The 18,435-nt window shown below is 38.6% G+C and overlaps 1 protein-coding gene across 3 annotated transcripts in view; it reads right to left on the bottom strand.

The window, feature by feature from the left end:
- Positions 1–729: 729 nt before the first annotated feature.
- carmil2 (capping protein regulator and myosin 1 linker 2) overlaps positions 730–18,435 on the bottom strand; it is a 47,813-nt gene continuing 30,107 nt past the window's right edge. The window contains exons 32-40 of one of the 3 annotated variants that reach the window (XM_047822157.1): positions 16,206–16,309; positions 15,351–16,110; positions 13,704–13,808; positions 13,260–13,296; positions 10,310–10,375; positions 9,875–10,213; positions 3,879–3,986; positions 2,169–2,264; positions 730–1,109 (exon numbers count right to left, since the gene is read on the bottom strand). In XM_047822157.1, the coding sequence (XP_047678113.1) occupies positions 895–1,109; positions 2,169–2,264; positions 3,879–3,986; positions 9,875–10,213; positions 10,310–10,375; positions 13,260–13,296; positions 13,704–13,808; positions 15,351–16,110; positions 16,206–16,309 (1,830 nt within the window). In that variant the 3' untranslated portion in view covers positions 730–894. Of the gene's footprint in view, positions 1,110–2,159; positions 2,265–3,878; positions 3,987–9,874; positions 10,214–10,309; positions 10,376–13,258; positions 13,392–13,703; positions 13,809–15,350; positions 16,111–16,205; positions 16,310–18,435 lie in introns of those variants that run through there. The other 2 variants (XM_027161346.2, XM_027161347.2) reach the window with 2 other exon arrangements.

Here is an 18,435-nt window from a genome sequence, read left to right on the forward strand (position 1 = left end):
CAGAAAATGAGCCCAGTATTGCAAAAACAATCCCAGCTTTTCTCTTCACACCTTATTCGACACAGATTGAGCAGCTTCTCTCTCGACTAATCCTCCCTCTGTTCCCTACCTTTTCAGCTTGCCGCAATTCCACAGATGGCTGTCCCTTTCTCACTGCCTCCATCAGCCAAACCCCGCAGCTCCATGCCCAGGACGTGGAGGAATGTGGTGTTACTGTGGAGTATGCGTATAATATATATATATATATGGCCATGACTCAAATGTGTGTGGGCTCTTCCACTCACAAAGTCTGTATTCTAGGGGAAAACCGCAGTAGCAGCAGGTTCACATTTTAAAAATAACTATCATGGAGGTTGCTAGCTGATGATAGGAAATGAAGTGAATATCCACACCCATAGTGCCATAGGACAAAGTGAATGATATGCTCCACCCTTTCTGTCTCACCATGTACAAATGATTTTGGTTATTAAGTCGATATTATGAGCTGAGATATTGATATTGAAGTGTTTTACGATACAAACACAACCCCACAACAGACTTCATGTACAATGATTAGGGAAAAAGTTGTTCACTTTATATAGCAGTTGGACTTTTGCACTAGAAATACTAAAAGTCATGCTGTTTAATCAGCAGCGTATGCAGCAGGTTAAAGAAAGAAAGATTTTCGGTGTAGTGAGTGAACTGAATTTCATTCAGACTTTCTAAAACAAATACTCCCCAGACTCTTAATGACACAACAGTATTCACTTTTTAATAATTATTAACAAGTATATGTATTGAATTATTCTTTTTTTTCTTTTTTTTTTAAACATTTGTTCATAATTCATTCTTTTGTACATAATGTGACGTGCAAGGCAATGGTAGACATGGTAGAAAATAAAATTTGCACAGGGCTCATTCCATGTTTGTCTCAGGTGAGGGGGTTTCAGTTCTTTGGTCTGATGACTCTCCCTGTGCTGTGTGCTGTTCTGAGACCGACTCCCCCTTCTCCAGGATAGTCTCTTCCTCACCAATCCCACTTAGACTCTTTTCTAGCTGGCCATCATTGGCAGTAGTGTTGTCTGTCTCTTCAGCCTGTCCTCTGTGGTGTTCTCGTGCTGCAGTTTTAACTTTGGGTAGAGCAGAAAAAATATTTAAATATTTAACAGGGCTTAGACTGCTTAAGAAAATATGTTCATTTGGCCAAGCAACAATAAACAAGTGAAAACATCTTAAACATTATTGTTAGTAGCCCCGCCCCCAAAATAAGTGAAATCAAAAGGTTAGCACAACATGGACATGTCATATATCAAAACACTCAGCACGATGAGGGGAACTTGCCACGTGCAAGCACCATTCACATTTTCTTCAGGAAATGTACCGTTCTACGCTAATTCCTCTCCGCTTCATCTCCACTGCCTCTCTCTACCCATCCCGAGGCATCCACAAATTGTACCAGCTCCAATTGTCTTCCGTGCCATGAAGATTGTGGACCTCCACTGAGATGTGAGGATCCTGAGACATCTAGAGATTTACCAGCTCAGGTTGGACTCTGCTATCCTAAGAGGAGATGCCAACTCCATGTGTTCTTTGAGGACAACAACCTCCTAATCAATACAAAATTCGTCAGACTGTATATTTTCACACCTCCAGTGGTTTCTTCCTTTACCTTCCAAGGGAGTTTTTCGTTGCCACATTCGCCACAGTCACCTCAGACTTGCTCATCGGGGATAAATACAAATACATTTAAATATATCTAATATTAATCTTTAATTTTTTTATTATATTAATTTATATTAATCTTTATATTAACCTTATATTTTATGTTTATTTTCTGTAAAGATGCTTTGAGACAATGTCAAAAGCTCTATACAAATTAATTTTAATTTATTTCTCCATGGTCAATTTCCAGTGCTTGCATGTCCATTGTAGGCACATTCAGTGGTGGACAGGAACAACATGGGCACTCTGACCAGTCTGCAGCTATGCAGCTCTTAGTGCTACCCACTAAGCCACCGTGCCCCCCTTTATTCAGGTCTATGTGTTGAAATGAAATCTTACTTTCACTAATAGGCAAAGAGTAAATGTAATAAAAACAAGTTCTCTGTCAACATTCTTCTAAAAGAGAGAACTCATCTATGAAAGACTCATCACTAATGCATTTTTTGCTCTGTGCTCACCTTCCTCACCCTCGGGTAAATCCTCCGAGCAGGGCTCCAGCTCCCCCAGGTTTACCCGCTTCCGTATGGGTGACCTCTGTAGTCGCGGCAATGCAGCTTTCAGCTCTGAGACAGACCACAGTACAACCACAAAACAGACTTCATTACATCTTCGCATTGGTTTTTCCTCTCCTCCACAAACACACAAACAAATATACATCATGTCAGGAACTACATCAGAGATTAAGAGTATTTTATTAGAGCAATAGTTTTTAACCGTTTTGTGAACGTAACCTACTTTTAACCTAAGAATGAAAATGTTTTGATTCCCTGCCCTCTACTGACTCAGTGGGGATGCCTGGGTTGAAGGCTGAGGATAAGACGCTATCTATTTTCCTCCATGAATCTACCTGTTTCTTGGCATGAAATTGCTTTATGTCTAATCAGCAGTCAAGCTCTGATGACTAAACCACAACTTATAAAATTGTTTAAAATAATAGTTTATTTTCCACGCTTATATTCCATCACAACTATCCACTATGCTTTGTGACCCCTAGACTAAGACTAAGGTATTAGAGAAATCTGAGGAGAATTGCTTCAGCCTTAAGGAATTTGTTTGTTTCTTTCATTTCTTCAAAAATCTTCAAGGCTGTTACATCACAGTAGTAGTAAGTCAAGAAAACCAGAAACATAGTCCTGATTTTTTTCCCCCTGCTGCTAAGGATGTGGTCTTTTCTGCAGTGACCTTGACAATATCCTGCCCCTGCTGGAGCAAGAACTATGGAAGAGCCCCCTTTAGGGGTTAAATGTAGCTGCCATTCATGGCACATACGTCTAATTTTTCTAAAAAGGCTTTCATTTTCAAAAACAAACGACACAATGGAACCTTCCTCATGTGGTTGAGGAGACTATTTTTTTTTTAATCATTCAACTAGAAATACACTTTAGTACCTTATGTTACCTCAGGTAGCAATAAAAACACATTAGAGCTACTTTTGTCTGTATAATAGCTATAATAACTACTGTGTCAATTTTAATAACAGTACATGAAATCGTGTAAAGAACAGATTAGTTGTTCCTTTCAGAATGACTGTTTAGGAGTAACTGTGTAAAATGCAGTTAAATCTTCATCACTATTAATTGTTTGTTGGCATTTTACATTTGCTCTTTTGGCTGCGTCTTTCCTCCAACTGAGACAGGATAAAACTTAGCAGTTGAGGGTTATGAGTCATGGCAGGTCAGACCCAACCATGTCAGATTGGCGGCACTAGAATTTGAAGTGACTACATTTCAGTGTCTGTAGAATATAAAGTCACTACATTTCAGTGTCTGTAGAATATAAAGTCACTACATTTCAGTGTCTGTAGAATATAAAGTCACTACATTTCAGTGTCTGTAGAATATAAAGTCACTACATTTCAGTGTCTGTAGAATATAAAGTCACTACATTTCAGTGTCTGTAGAATATAAAGTCACTACATTTCAGTGCCTGTAGAATATAAAGTCACTACATTTCAGTGCCTGTAGAATATAAAGTCACTACATTTCAGTGCCTGTAAAACTAAAGGTTTCAAAATGTAAACATTTTTTCCCAAATTTTTGGGAACATTAATAAACAACTGACTGGTCACTAGATTTCATTGTCTTTTAATGACATAATCTTAATCTTACTATATTTCTTAAACTATGCCCTTTTAGTGCAGGTTGGGGTTTGGACACTGAAAATGAAACAAAGCTCACCCTCAGGGTCGAGCAGGGCAGCGTGCTGGAGTAGGGCATCCTCGTGGACGGAGACGGCTCGGCGCTGAGGTGAGGGCTTCATGCGAGGCCACGGTTTGGGGAGAGTTTCTATAAGAGGAAAGAGGGTAAAGGATATTTATTTACCAACTTAATAATAATGAATTCAGATAAATAAAAATATATGTAATTACTTCCATGTACTCAGAACCTGGTTATCATAGTTATGTAAGATTCTGAACAAGCGGCACATAAATAACATTTATACCACTTCTGCCAAAAATTCAGATCCTTATAAAATCCATTTTATAAAGAATTTGAATTTCTTACAACATTTTATTAGGTTTATTAGATGTTATTATACAGAAACCAAACATGCAACTACTCTCATCATTGAACATGTTTGTACTGTTACAGATGGATCACTGAAGTAGTCTCATGCAAATACACGTGTATCAACATCTGTTTTGTATAGCAACATCATATTGGCAGGTGGAATTCAATTCAATTCAAAATCGCAGTGCAATTTTACGTGTATAGAGCTTTGTAACTATGGACATTGTCTCAAAGCAGCTTTACAGAAAAATAACAGATTTGTTATAACAAGCAAGCTGGAGGCAATGGTGGCGAGAACAAAACTCCCTGAGGTGATACTAGGAAGAAACCCTGAGAGGAACCAGACTCAAAATGTAACCCGTCCTCGTCTGGGTGACACCAGATAGTGTAACAAGATGGAGAGTATTCTTTCAACTTCATAAGCTCTGGTCATGTTTGTGGTGAATTTCACACATATCACAAGAACACTGGGTGTGTAGGAATATATTTTGAATGGGCTGCCAGTTCATCACAGGACACACATAAACACACGCATTCACACCCAGAGGCTTTAGAATATCCAGTCCACCTACTGCTGTTGTTTTGGGAGGTGGGAGGAAATCTAAGAGCCAAAATGAAATCCACACGGACACGTGGGAAACACACTAGAGGATCATTATATTTGTATGAAATGCTTACTTACTAACTACACAGGAACTCTTAACAGTTATTCTAAAGTCTAATATCATATAGATCACTAGACAAATCCTGTATAATCTGTATGTAAGTCCAATCTCTCTGAATTTGTTACAAATGTTGTACAAGAATATAAAAGTCAATATGCATGTTGTCCTGATCTATAAGCAGTTATTGAAAGGACATAATTTATAATCACACTCTCTGGTGTCACCCAGGATCCTATTTAAACTTTAAAATTAAAATTTAACATTTTTATTCTGAATTTCTATATTTCTGTAAAGTTTTTTTTATTTCTGTGAGACAATGCCCATTGTTAAAAGCTCTATACAAAATAAAATTAAATTGAAATGTGAAGTTGATACATTTGTATTGTGCAAAATCTTATCAGTCCATTAATGTTCTATTACAGTTACACAGCCTGCATAGTTTATATATAATTATAGGGAGTATTAGAGACACTTAATATAAACACATGGCCATTTATTACATGTTGACTGAATAAATATACAGACACCGAACAACGCATGCACTTTAACCAGAGTCCATTTGCTACAGCCGACTCTCAGACATTGAATTACATGTTTCAGCTGATGGACGTAATTAAATTGTCTTCAGCTGAACCCTATAGAAGGCTTCTGACTCTTAGAGCATTAAGATCTGCCATCAGGGGAGGTGTTGTAGGAAAACAGAGATGAGGCCAGTTACCGTGGCCCTACTGTAAGAGTGTAAATCTGTTTAGATACTGATGGATATCTAGGGAATTAAGGGTCTCTGTGCTGGAGTAATACATTCTGTGAGTGGACAGTGTCTGGATAGTAAACAGTGATACTACCACTGACTGAAACCAGAGACCTGATGGAACAAATGTCCTGATTTAGAACTCTATACAGCTTTCACAAGCATCAGTGAGGACATATGTCCGAGCTCTACTGAGAGCACCTTAACACTAATAAAGCTCAGATCTTTGACAAAATATACAACTGAGCAATTGCAGGTTAAGGGCCTTTGCTAGGGGCCCAGCAGCTTGGTGGACCTGGGATTCAAACTCATGACCTTCCGTTCAGTAGTCTGACACCTTAAACACCTTAACCACTAGGCTACCACATCCCATATCCATGCTATTTCATTTTTCTTTATTATTGTTGTATTGCAGGATTTTGTAACTATCATTAGATCGTAGATTATATAATTAGACTGTAGCTTAATTTCTGACAGTCTTTGTAAGCTTCTGTGTACCATGATTTTGTGCAACTTTGTGCAACTCTCCCCCTTACAACTATGAAATATCACCAAATTATTGATATTAAATCACAAAACACTTGGTTTTTAAGGAAATAACCAGAATACATTTTTTTAGTCAGACAAAAAAGCCGCAAAAAAAAGCAGCAAAAAAACTCTTTGAAATAGAGAAATTATACATTTCATTACATTTTACTGCAAAATTAAAATTCAATTAGTAAAATATAGTTATATAATATTTAGTTATATGCCACCGAAATAAATTAGATCAGTTTTACATAGATCTACCGATTAAAGGCATATACTAAATTAAAATATAGAAAATCTGCAATCTGTCATCATCCATCATCCAGTCCAGGATGTCCTCTTATACACTAATGTCTTACACCCAGAGCTTCACTGATTCCGTGCTGTTCTCATGAATCCGCATCCATTTGTAACTGCTCCTCATTTAACTAACAGTATTCTCAATATATACCAGCACTAAAACACTCTCACTTTGCAAAAGACTTCTGACCTTAATGTCATATACAGTTGTATGCAAAAGTTTAGGAACCCCTGACAAATGATTTTCATTTATAAATATTTGGGTGTTTGGATCAGCAATTTCATTTTGATCTGTCAAATAACTGACGGTTACAGTAATATTTCAGTAGTGAACAGTGTTGTATAAAGTATTAGAAAGCAATACTCGAGTAAAAGTACAAGTATCATACTAGAAAAAGACTTTGGTAGAAGTGAAATTCACCTTTTAGAATATTACTCAAGTAAAAGTCTTAAAGTATCTGATATTTACTGTACTTAAGTATCAAAAGTCATTTTCTGATATTTAATGTACTTAAGTACAAGTAAAAAGTAAAATTTCAGTGATTTTCGGTAGGCATACAGTAAGAGCAGGGGCGGTTTTAGGGTTTCATCTTTAGGGGTTTTAGCCCTCAGTGAGAATTTAAAACAAGAAGAGTTTTATATTTTATATTATATGACTACATAGTAAGCCAAAAGTTATGGTATTATTAAATGGCAAAAGTGGACACCACAATTTTATGCATGATTTCAATCTTGAATCAAATCAGTTCATGTATGTGTGCATTCTCTACGAACAGTGTGTCCAATGCATGCAGTCATTAATCTAAAAATATTCACAAAACAAAAACCAAATCAATAAATGTTATTTTTATTTAGTAATGAATGGAATGTTTGCATTAATATTTTGTTTGTGCTACAACTCTGGTAATAAGAACAGTGAAATTTCACTGCTTTTGGTTGCCGTATTTGCGGCTTTCCGTCGATTAACGTTATAGATAAACGCCTCCTGCTCTGACTGCGCGTGCACGCTGCGCGTACCTGTGCTTCTCCGTAGAGCGTGCGTACGTGCGTAATACAATCTAGGAGCAGTGATTCGCCAAACCTCCCTTATTACAGTCGCACACATTTCTTCCGATTTTATTTTGTAGTAACGAGTAACGAAGATGCTTAGTGGAAATATAACGGAGTAAAAGTATACATTTTATCTAGGAAATGTAGCGGAGTAAAAGTGAAAGTTGACATAAATTTAAATAGCGAAGTAAAGTACAGATACGTGACATTTCTACTTAAGTACAGTAACGAAGTATTTGTACTCCGTTACATTACAACACTGCTAGTAGTGAAATGAGGTTTATTGGATTAACAGAAAATGTGCAAAATGCATCAAAACGAAATTAGACAGGTGCATAAATTTGGGCACCCTTGCCATTTTGTTGATTTGAATACCTGTAACTACTTAGCACTGAGTAAATGGAACACACAATTGGTTTGTTGAGCTCTTTAAGCCTTGAACTTCATAGACAGGTGCATCCAATCCTGAGAAAAGTATTTAAGGTATTTAAGGCCAATTGCAAGCTGTTGTTCTCGTTGACTCTCTTCTAAAGAGTGGCAACATGGAGGCCTCAAAACATGGTGGCAAAAGAACACAGCATTCCAAGAAAAACACTTGCTACCCACAGTAAAATTTGTTGGAGGTTCCATCATGCTGTGGGGCTGTGTGGCCAGTGCCGGTACTGGGAATCTGGTTAAAGTTGAGGGTCGCATGGATTCCACTCAATATCAGTCACAAAGTGACGATATGACGATATTATGCCGGAGCTGGATATTTCAACAAGACAACGACCCAAAACACTCCTCAAAATCTACTTGGGCATTTATGCAGAGGAACAAGTACAATGTTCTGGAATGGCCATCCCAGTCCCCAGACCTGAATATCATTAAAAATGTGTGGGGTGATTTGAAGCAGGCTGTCCATGCTCAGCAACCATCAAACCTAACTGAACTGGAGATATTTTGTAAGGAGGAATGGTCCAAAATACATTCATCCAGAATTCAGACACTCCTTACAGAACTTGACTCAAACCAGAGTAAGCCCTGAGTAGTCTCCTTATCCAATCAACACATTTTCATGCATGTCAGTTCAGCTCATTGCACAGAGTGCTTTTCTTTATTTTTTAGTCCTATTAAGTCTCCAGTACATCAAGAAATGAAACATCAATGGAAATGGCAAATGCTCACTCCAAATCTCACTGAGCCATTACAATCTTTTTTACAGTTCATGCAAATGACAGCAGACATGTTGGAGAAAAATCCTTCATCTTTGTCACAGAAATCTAATCGAACCCCTAATCTTGTGTTATGTCCCTTACACCATGAGAATAGTCCTCGCTTCTTTCCTTACTGTAATAAGATACCTTGTCTGTACCATGTGATGTGATGTGACGTGACATACGGCTAAGTATGGTGACCCATACTCAGAATTCGTTCTCTGCATTTAACCCATCCAAAGTGCACACACAGCAGTAAACACACACACACACACACACACCGTGAACACACACCCGGAGCCGTGAGCAGCCATGTCTTGCCACAACAGAAATTCCCATATCATATAGAGAGTTTGACATTATGCAGATGTTCTGTAGTTTGGCATGAAAACAAAGCTGTCAGACTATTGACCTGAGGACTGAGAATGGAGCTACTAGTGGGAACAACCACAACTTGTAAGCAAATTTACTTGCATTTGAAGCCATGGCTTTGAATAATTTCATCCCGGAGGCTGTTTGACAAGGCTTCATTCAACCTTCCACCTCTTCTGTATCTGCTAGCTTTTTATTTATAAAAAAAAAATAATCGCTGTATCAATGTATCTTTGCTTCTGCACTGATTACTGTGACCTTTCTGTCATCTACATACATATGTAGTTAACATATAATTAATTAATTACTACAATCTTTAAAGTATGAGCTTTATATTTATCAATAATCAATAATTGATTGTCAAAATGATTATCAATAATCTACCCCTAAACAGTCCATATAACCTAATCAGTATAAGAGAGGGTTATAAAAACTACATTCTCCACCACTAGGGGGCACTGTGTTGACCTGGAAATGCCATTTGGCATAGTCGAGGCTGCTTTGGTGTTCCAGGCTTTCACAATAATGTGTTGGACAAACAGGTAATTATATATATTTACAGTATATCGGTATAATCTGTTAGCTTGTCTGACCACATTCAACATGTATGTAGGGTTCTGAGATTCAATATCTAATCTATTATAGAAACTGAAAGATGTGTCTTTGATCAAACAAATGTTTTCCTACTAGGAAATAGTGCAGACACACTAAACTAATCGTTTAGAAACACATCAAGAAAATTAAAAATGAGGCTGCTGAAGTACACAAAGTGAATTATATTCCTTCTTGTACATGTCATACCTTCAGTAACAGACTGTGCTCTTTCTGCTCTCTCCTGGGGGTCTGTGCTACGCACCCTACGTGGTGAAGGGGCTGGAGGTGTCTCTTTTCGTGGAGAAGGAGTTGGAGGCTCCTTTGTCTGAGCCTGGGAGGAAGTTCTGCTCTCCACCAATGTTCCTGGAGTATCTGGAGACGGACTGAGCTGCCTGGGGATTGGTGAGATGGTCCTGGAGGCCGCAGGAGTCTCACCCGGGGTGATAAAAGTGGGTTTCAGGGGTGGTTTGGGGGGTAAAGGGCCTATAGGTCGTTCTGGGAGTGGCGGGCGTTCTGTGTTGGTTGCTCGCACTGGCCGTCTGGTGTCTGATAGCAGATAAAGATGTCTTAATAATATTGCACAGTGGTTTAATAAAACAAGGCAAGTCAGAAAATAAAAGTGTTAATTAAGTGAGCTGTCACCTGAAGAGGTGGACATGGTGCGTGGCTTCATGGGTGGAGGTTCAGGCTGGCTGTCCAGTATTGCCCCTAACACATTAAAAAAAGCTTGTCACAAGTTTAAAAGTTCATATCGCACAGGTTCAAAAGGAAATATACTGGTTCACCACAGCGATAGTGATGCCAAAATAGGAACATACAGCCTTTAAAGTTTTCTTTAATAACATCCCATCATGTGATCGTTCGAGAAAAAAGATCTTACTCACAGTGATACATCTCATTTGATCTATTTTAACAGTGTCAGAATATTAAACAGCTACAATTGCGAACTGTGTGAAGCTCAACTTTCCATTTAGCAGGAAGATATGTATCTAATGTGCAAAGCAGTTTTTGTGTTTCTTACACTCATTTCCTGCCATTGCAGATGTCATCCCTCATGCTTCATGTGGACGTGTAATCATATAGACAGACTACTGTGAACCTCAGTGGTGTTTATTTGTGGTTATGTGTGAGATATGAGCTCTGGGGTCACTGATATGACTTTATATTAGAATTCCATGTACAGTCATGCTTTATGGAAGCCACATATTATTAAGACAAATCATTATACACACTCCGTATTACCCCAAAGCGATTTCATTATGCTTGTGTTGCCATAATTAGGAAACAGATAACATGGCCGCCGATGTTTTCTCATGGAGTTCAGCTCAAAAACAGTTAATCCAGCTCTTCAGGAATATTATTGCCAAATGGGTAAGGATAAGTTTTATAGGAACAATTTAGTTCTCATTTATTTTTCATTTCGAGGCTTCCACATAATCCAAATGTAGTTACAAGCTTCCACTTTTTCTGTATTATTTTTTTCTATTACTTCTTGGTTTTCCGAATTTATTTGTTTAATTGTTCTTGCACTTTGGTTTGAATTTGTCCTTTTTGCTACTGAGTAGATGTACAAATCAGGATTAGTTTCTAGTCTTTCAAGGGCTGCATGCTTGCAGTTCTCTGTGTGTTTTGCAATACTACAGATTCAATTGTTTCCATGTTTTATAAGTCACTCTGTAGAAGAGCATCTGCAAAAATGTAAGACATTAGCTACATTTCTAGGATAACATAGCGAAGTAATGGGAAGCTTATCTAATTAAAACATATTTCTGTAAATAAATGGCAACACATTCCTCAGAATTTGAGCAACTTCACTGTAGAGCATAATGCTGTATCACATTTTCTTGCAGTCATTTTAACCAGCTTTATTTTAAATGAAGAAATGAAATGGAAGAGTTTATTTATTTGATATACAATGAAGACATTTGGGTTTGAGATCAAAAGATTAATATGAGATGACAGATCATGAATTTAGTAATTTAGCAAGTTAGACATGTTAAACAATTTAGAACATGGCCTCTCTTGCTTCAATTCAAAGATGGGTGGGATTAAGCGAAAGGTGCCTTGTTTCCCAGGTGCCCTGTTAAGATAACTGTCTAAATAATTAATAGCTATGAATGTCTCCTCCTAGTTTTTTTTATGATATCATAAGTTGAAATGGAACAGGAAGGCCAGAGAGCTGTCTATCTGAGAAAATCAAGCAGTTTTGAAGCTTAAAAAATATGGAAAATAGATCAGAGCCACTGTACAAGCATTGGGCATAGTCAGTACTATTCCCAGTTTGGAATGTCATAAGAAATAAAGAAACCGCTGGTGCATTAACATCTAGACATCGAACAGGTCAGCCAAGGAAAACCGCAGCATTTGATGACAGAATCATTCTGAGAGCTGTGAGGAAAAACCCCAAAACAACAGTGACATCACCCACATCCTCCACAGGGAAGAGGTGAAGGTATCACAATCCACTGTTTAAAAGGCTTTAAGAGCTAAAATATAAAGGCCAAACCACGAGATGCAAACCACAAATCCGCAGTCAGAATTAGAAGGCCAGACTGACATTTACACGGAAATACAGACATAAGCCATAGAACTAAGACATAGTTCTAGAACAAAGATTAGCCTCTACCAAAGTGATGGAAATGTGGAGGACAAAAGGGTCCTGGAGGCCTCGTGAACCAAAACATACAAGCTCATCGGTCAAGCAGGGTGGAGGTAGAGTCATGGCTTGGGCTTGCATGCTTCTGCTTGCTGCTTCTGGCAGGCGCACTAATCTTTACTGATGATGTAACTCCTGATGGTAGCAGCAAAATGAATTAAGAAGTCTACAGAAACTTTCTGTCTGCTCATTTACAGAGAAATGCATCCAATCGAATTGAGAGGAACTTCATCATACAGCAAGACACTGATCCAAAATGCATTGCCAACACAACAAATGACTTAAGCAGGGGGGGAAAATGGACGGTCTTAAACAGGCCATGTCATTCACTAGACGTTAACATTATTGAGCAACATTTCACCTCCTGGAGAGTCAACTGAAGGGAGAAACCCCTCAAAACAAACAGCTGAAAGAAACTGCAGTACAAACTTGGAAAAGCATCATAAATTAAAAAATATCATGAAGTCAGTGGTGATTTCAGTGGGTCACAGACATGAAGCCAAGGATATACAACCAAATATTAGATATTCTTATACTTTTGCTCAGCAAACAGGACATGTTTTAGGTTGTTTATCAGGAAATTATTGCTAAATACTTATCGTCTCATATTCCTCACATTATCTTTTTATATCAAACCCAAATGTCCTCATAACAAAACAAAAAACTGGCCTTGTTGTTTCAAATATATACGCAGAGGGGTAGTTCAACTCTAAATACTAAAACAGGATCATGACATTTTAAACAGGGATATCCATCATGCATGATAACACATAGCACAAGTTACATCTAATGCAGCTTGAGGCTGGTCTCATTGCCACACAGAAGTGCACATATAGCACATCTCAGAATGCAGCAAAATTCTCCAGTTACCACGATGGACAGACACATCCTATATAGCTGCATTAGATAAGGGCGAGGAATTAGAGAAGGGCCTACCTTCTGAGTTGGCTTTCCTCAGTTCCTCATCTTTGCTCTGGAAGAGGATAATAAGGCCTTGATTTAAATGTCCGTTGCTGAAAAATCCCCCATTTATCAAGGCATGGTGTTTCTGATATTGTAGTTAAGCAGCTAAGCAGATATTACAGTTTTCAGTTAGCAGCACAAATCAGTATATAGTTTCTAGAGGAATTTCAGAGTAGGTGACTCCTAACATGCTATCACTATTTTAACTGCTGTCTTCTTTTCATGACATAATGTTTTAGTTCATCAGAAAGACACACTGAAGGCTACTTGTTACTTGTGCTAACATTTACATTACTACTTAGATAAGTGTAAGGCAAGTAAGGTAAAAGAGTTTATCTTGTATTCTGTCAAATCTAACTGCAGTTACCTAGCATTTAAATTTATACAAGGCATAATCACACACAGAAATACACACACCTGACTCATTTTGGAGTCGAAGGGAGGTGTCTTGGCGACCCCCATGCGGTGCAACATAACATGGAGCCGCTGTTCAAAAGTGGAGGAGCTTTCAGATGAGTGTTTCTAAAAAAAGAAAGAAAGCAAGCAGGCATGACCACAATGACGAGAACTACAGGGTGCAACTTGCTACAGATAAGACTGAACACAGCACATACATGGCTGATGAAATGGTGCTCTGTTCCAACAGAAAAACTGTTCTGAAGTGAGTCACATATTGTATTAACTTTGAGGCTAAAGTTTGTACATTAATTAATTTGAGAATCCAAATTAATTTTCACACAATAGAGCATTTTCTGGAATACATAAAATGGAAGCTCAACCATATGACATAACAATGATAACTGTCATTCATTGTTAGTGCACAATTAAGTAAAAAAGATGTATAAAGAAGTACCAATTATATTTAGGAAAAGAGATAGCAAAGAAAAGAAACATGCAAAAGCATTACATCCTTCTTTCAAAACGACTGACATCATCTATTTGTAACAATATTCATAGTAATTATTGAGCCAACTCCTGTCAGGCTTATGATATTCTCACAACATATGTAGCCAAATTTATTCCTTGTTCAAAAATAAAGTGTATACTTTTAACATAGTGTTTATAATCAGCGCCAGAGACAGTGCAAACAGATAGACGCACCATAAATGTGTCAAGTGCTGACCAGTGGCTGGTAGAGCTTAATATCATTTCCGCTTTGCCACTGAAAGCATAGGACATGCTGTAGCTGTTTATAAGGCATTGTTTCTCTAACTATGTGAAACTGACACCTCAAATGTGTTGAGAAGATTCCTGTACTGCAGAATCCCAACGAGTGATGTAGTAGGTGCGCTAATTTGCCTGTGGTTGCTGAGTTGACAGATCATTCAGACAAGGATTATGGACCTTTCATTTACTTCTTCCTTGTGGCTGAGAAGGTCAGCTCACCTTCTCACCCACAGTTTACAACTCCTCCTGGAAGATACCCAGAGGTGTCCAAGCCAAGTCTGATTTATAATCTCTTCAGCAGGACCCCTATCGTGTTAGTCCAGAGGGACATGCCTGATACAGCTCTAGAGGGAGCTGAAAAAGGGGTATCCTTGTAAGGTGTTCAAACCACTTCAACTGACTCAATTCTTTGAGGCAATCCCTTATTGCCAGGCATATAATGTAATACTATTAAACTTTAAGCCCTAAAGAGACCAATAATTTAAATCAAATTTAATGTTATTCAAATAACTCATGAAGTCAGCTCATGATTACTGATAATAATGAATGGTGCAATAATATCTTGGATGCAATCTGAGAGATATTCCATGTTTTAGTTTATAGATCCCCTCTGTATTTTCTGAGGCTTTTTTTTTTTTTTTTGCTAATTGCAGAATATCACCTCATAAGTTTCACACAGCATATATTGAGTGTGGACCCCCTCAAGGGTGATGCCCTGCAAGACCATCCTTGGTCCTTAGTCAACATTGGTAACCTATGATGACCCTGACTGACAGCCGTTTATACCTCAGAAAAATACTACCACAGCTGAGGTGATTCAGAGGCATTTGAAAAAATAATGAAACTCCTCTGCCTTCACTTGCCTTGAAATTAAGTACAACAACAGTGTTTACTTACTTTAGCTTGTGTAGCTGCAGAGTCTTGCCCTGGCTCCAGCCCTGTAAGCAAGATAAGTGACTGAGACTTGCCCTCTCGAAGTGAGCGGCGTGTAGCCTTGGGTCTCCTCTCCCCATCAGGGGTTCGGCTCTTTTCTAGGGTCCGGCTCTTCTCTCCATCCATGGGCAGAGTAGTTACTGGACTGGGAGTTTTGGTTGGGGTTGGAGGTGCAACAGGGAGCAATGTTGGGGCTCCCTCAGTTTTGGCAGGCGAGGAGGCCAAAGGGCTGGGGGTGGAGGCAGGGGCAGCTAATGGGGCAGAAAGTGGCATGAAGAGGGATGAGGGTGCCATTTTGCCATCTACAGTTGGTCCTGTGGGGGATGAATCTGTGATGGTGGGAGTAGTGCTGGGTGCCTTGTGGATAATCTCCTCTTCTACTTTCTCCTTCTCCTTTTCTTTTTCTTTCTCTCTCTCCTTTTCCTTGTCTCTCTCCTTTTCCTTCTCACGCTCTTTCTCGGCGCGTGCAGCTTCACGAAGTGGCCGGATGAGGTCTGCTATTGAAGTCTTTTTGACCTTTCCTTCTGGTGCACCCTCGCTTTTGGCCCCTCGACCTGCACGGACCTTCTTGAAGGCGAAAAAGTCACCAAACTTCTTCTTTATGTTTTTTGCGGGGGCAGTGGTGGGCGTGGAGGTTGCTGATGTGGTGGTCAGAAGGGAAGTTGTGCCACAGGTAGACTCTGCAGGCTGTGCTTTATTGAGGGGCTCCTCCCTCTGGTGCTTTCTAAAAGTCAGCAGAGGATAAACACGATGAATGGGGAACTGAATGTTATGTTTATTGTGCATGTGACATTTACATCAATGTAGGTATATACTCACAGGGGGTCATCAGGGATGATCCTCTTGGTAAAGAACTCCTCTACTCCCTCATCCACTCTCCCCATGTTCTCATTGGCATCATTCTCACTCTCAGCTGCCTGCTCCTACACCCATACAGAAATTAACAAACACACATACACAGGATAAGACAAGGTCACTTTCCAGGACTAACAGACTATTCAAGGGTGAAACACTGTGAAAACATGTTGATTTCTTCAAATAATTAAGAAAATAAGCTCTCAGCAGCAAAGTTTCAACTGTCCGTGTGCACTGCTCCAAATACACATATCACACTCTCTCTCTTTATATCATATCTGTATAAAGATATACACTTTTCACATGTGCACCCATACTCACCTACACAAACATACACATATATGCAACAAATTTATAATTATATATATATGCAAGGCTGATTTTCTATTGGCTTTTACACTGGCACATCTGTCTCTCTTGTCCCAAGAGAGAACCAAACCCAGCTCTAGTCTGTCTCTGTCTCTGTTCCCCCTCCTCCTAAAGCAATTAGACCCCTAAAATACACCCATATGTAGCACACTGGCACACAGAATGGGCGTATGCCTGCTCAACAATGGTGATTACTCTCTGTGTCTTATAGACATGGAAAAAATTTAATAACAGAAAGGAGCAGATATTGATTCCTCAATTAATCTGAACTTGATCCTTACATAGCAAATAAGTCCTTACATAACAAAAAAGCAAATCATCTTGTTGGAAGTAATTTGTTTTACTACTCACTGTAGTAAAAACTTAAAAAAAAAAAAAACTAATATAATTATAGGATTGCTAAAATTATAGTTTTGAGCACATTGTAGAATAAAATTATTATCAGTTGAGCTAATTATTTGGAAGGCACTGTGCTCGAGGGTCCAGGGCTCAATCCTGAGCTCAGATTAATGTCTGTGCTCTGTATTGTGCTTGTATGGGTTTCCTGCAGGATATCTGGTTTCCTTCCACCAGTTCTAAAAGGTCCTATGTTAGCATGGTTTCTTCAGGGTTCCCTGGTTTCCTCCCACCTCACCAAAACATAATGTGCATGCCACGGACTGTCATCCTATCCAGAATGTATTTCCACCACAATCCCAGTCCTCCCAGATCTGCCACATTGAAGCAGTAATGAATGAATGAAGAATGCTCACTAATGTTTAATATAGCGATACAATAGTAATGTTTTTAAATACTAAAACCTGTTTTTTTATTTGTTAAGAAGAGTAAAGATGGACCTGCTGATGGCTCTTGAGAAGTTTTTCTGTTTTTACAGGCTGGACAGTTTCAGTGTATATTTAGAAGCCGACATATCACTGCTATCATAAGTATACACTCGGGTCTCAAAATAGCAATCTGTGTGGCAATCATTATAGTGTTTTAAAATCATTTTTGATAAATGCCCACAAAGCATGTAAATGGAACTGTCAATTTCATAACTAATGTAAAGTGTGGAGGTTGTGTCATCTTGTTCAATATAGACAGTAAGAATACAAAGAGAGATGGTGTTCACCAAAAAGTAAGACTTCACCACAGTGTAGGATTTAACTTCTTATATCATGTATACAGTGTCTATAATATTCCAAATATTGCAAGCTATATTTAGTTGATATGTATAAATTGTATGTATTTAGCCATGTATGAGCACATATATACATGAACACACGATACACCAGGAATACACAGGTACATCAGGGCAGAGTAAGCACTGCAGGCTGGAGAGAGAGAGAGAGAGAGAGAGAGAGAGAGAGAGAGAGAGAGAGAGAGAGAGAGAGAGAGAGAGAGAGAGAGAGAGAGAGAGAGAGAGAGAGAGAGAGAGAAAGAGAGAGAGAGAGAGAGGCATAGCAAAAGCAACCGTATGTAAATGCAGCACTACAAGCCACATGAGAAATGGATTATAAAGCATTTATTGCCTATTGGCCAATCAGAAGGCACAGATCTTCATCACTCCACTGCATCTTCAGAAAAAGAAGACACGGTGCCAAGGTGTTTCCCCACATAATTAATGCAGTCTCACACACCAGAAATGCACAGTGCACACACCCATATTCCATTTAGACATAAAGAGTCTACAAAGCGTATAAGTAACAATAATCAAAAACAGAAGTCAGGAGCTTATCTGGTGAACAATATATTTATAATAACCTGAGACCAGCTGTAGTCTTTAACTTACAATAATCATTTCAACCTCCGATTTGAGATGTTGCTGTGACTGTAACAAGCGAGA

This window comes from Tachysurus fulvidraco, chromosome 13 (genome assembly GCF_022655615.1).
Source record: "Tachysurus fulvidraco isolate hzauxx_2018 chromosome 13, HZAU_PFXX_2.0, whole genome shotgun sequence".
NCBI lineage: Eukaryota > Metazoa > Chordata > Actinopteri > Siluriformes > Bagridae > Tachysurus > Tachysurus fulvidraco.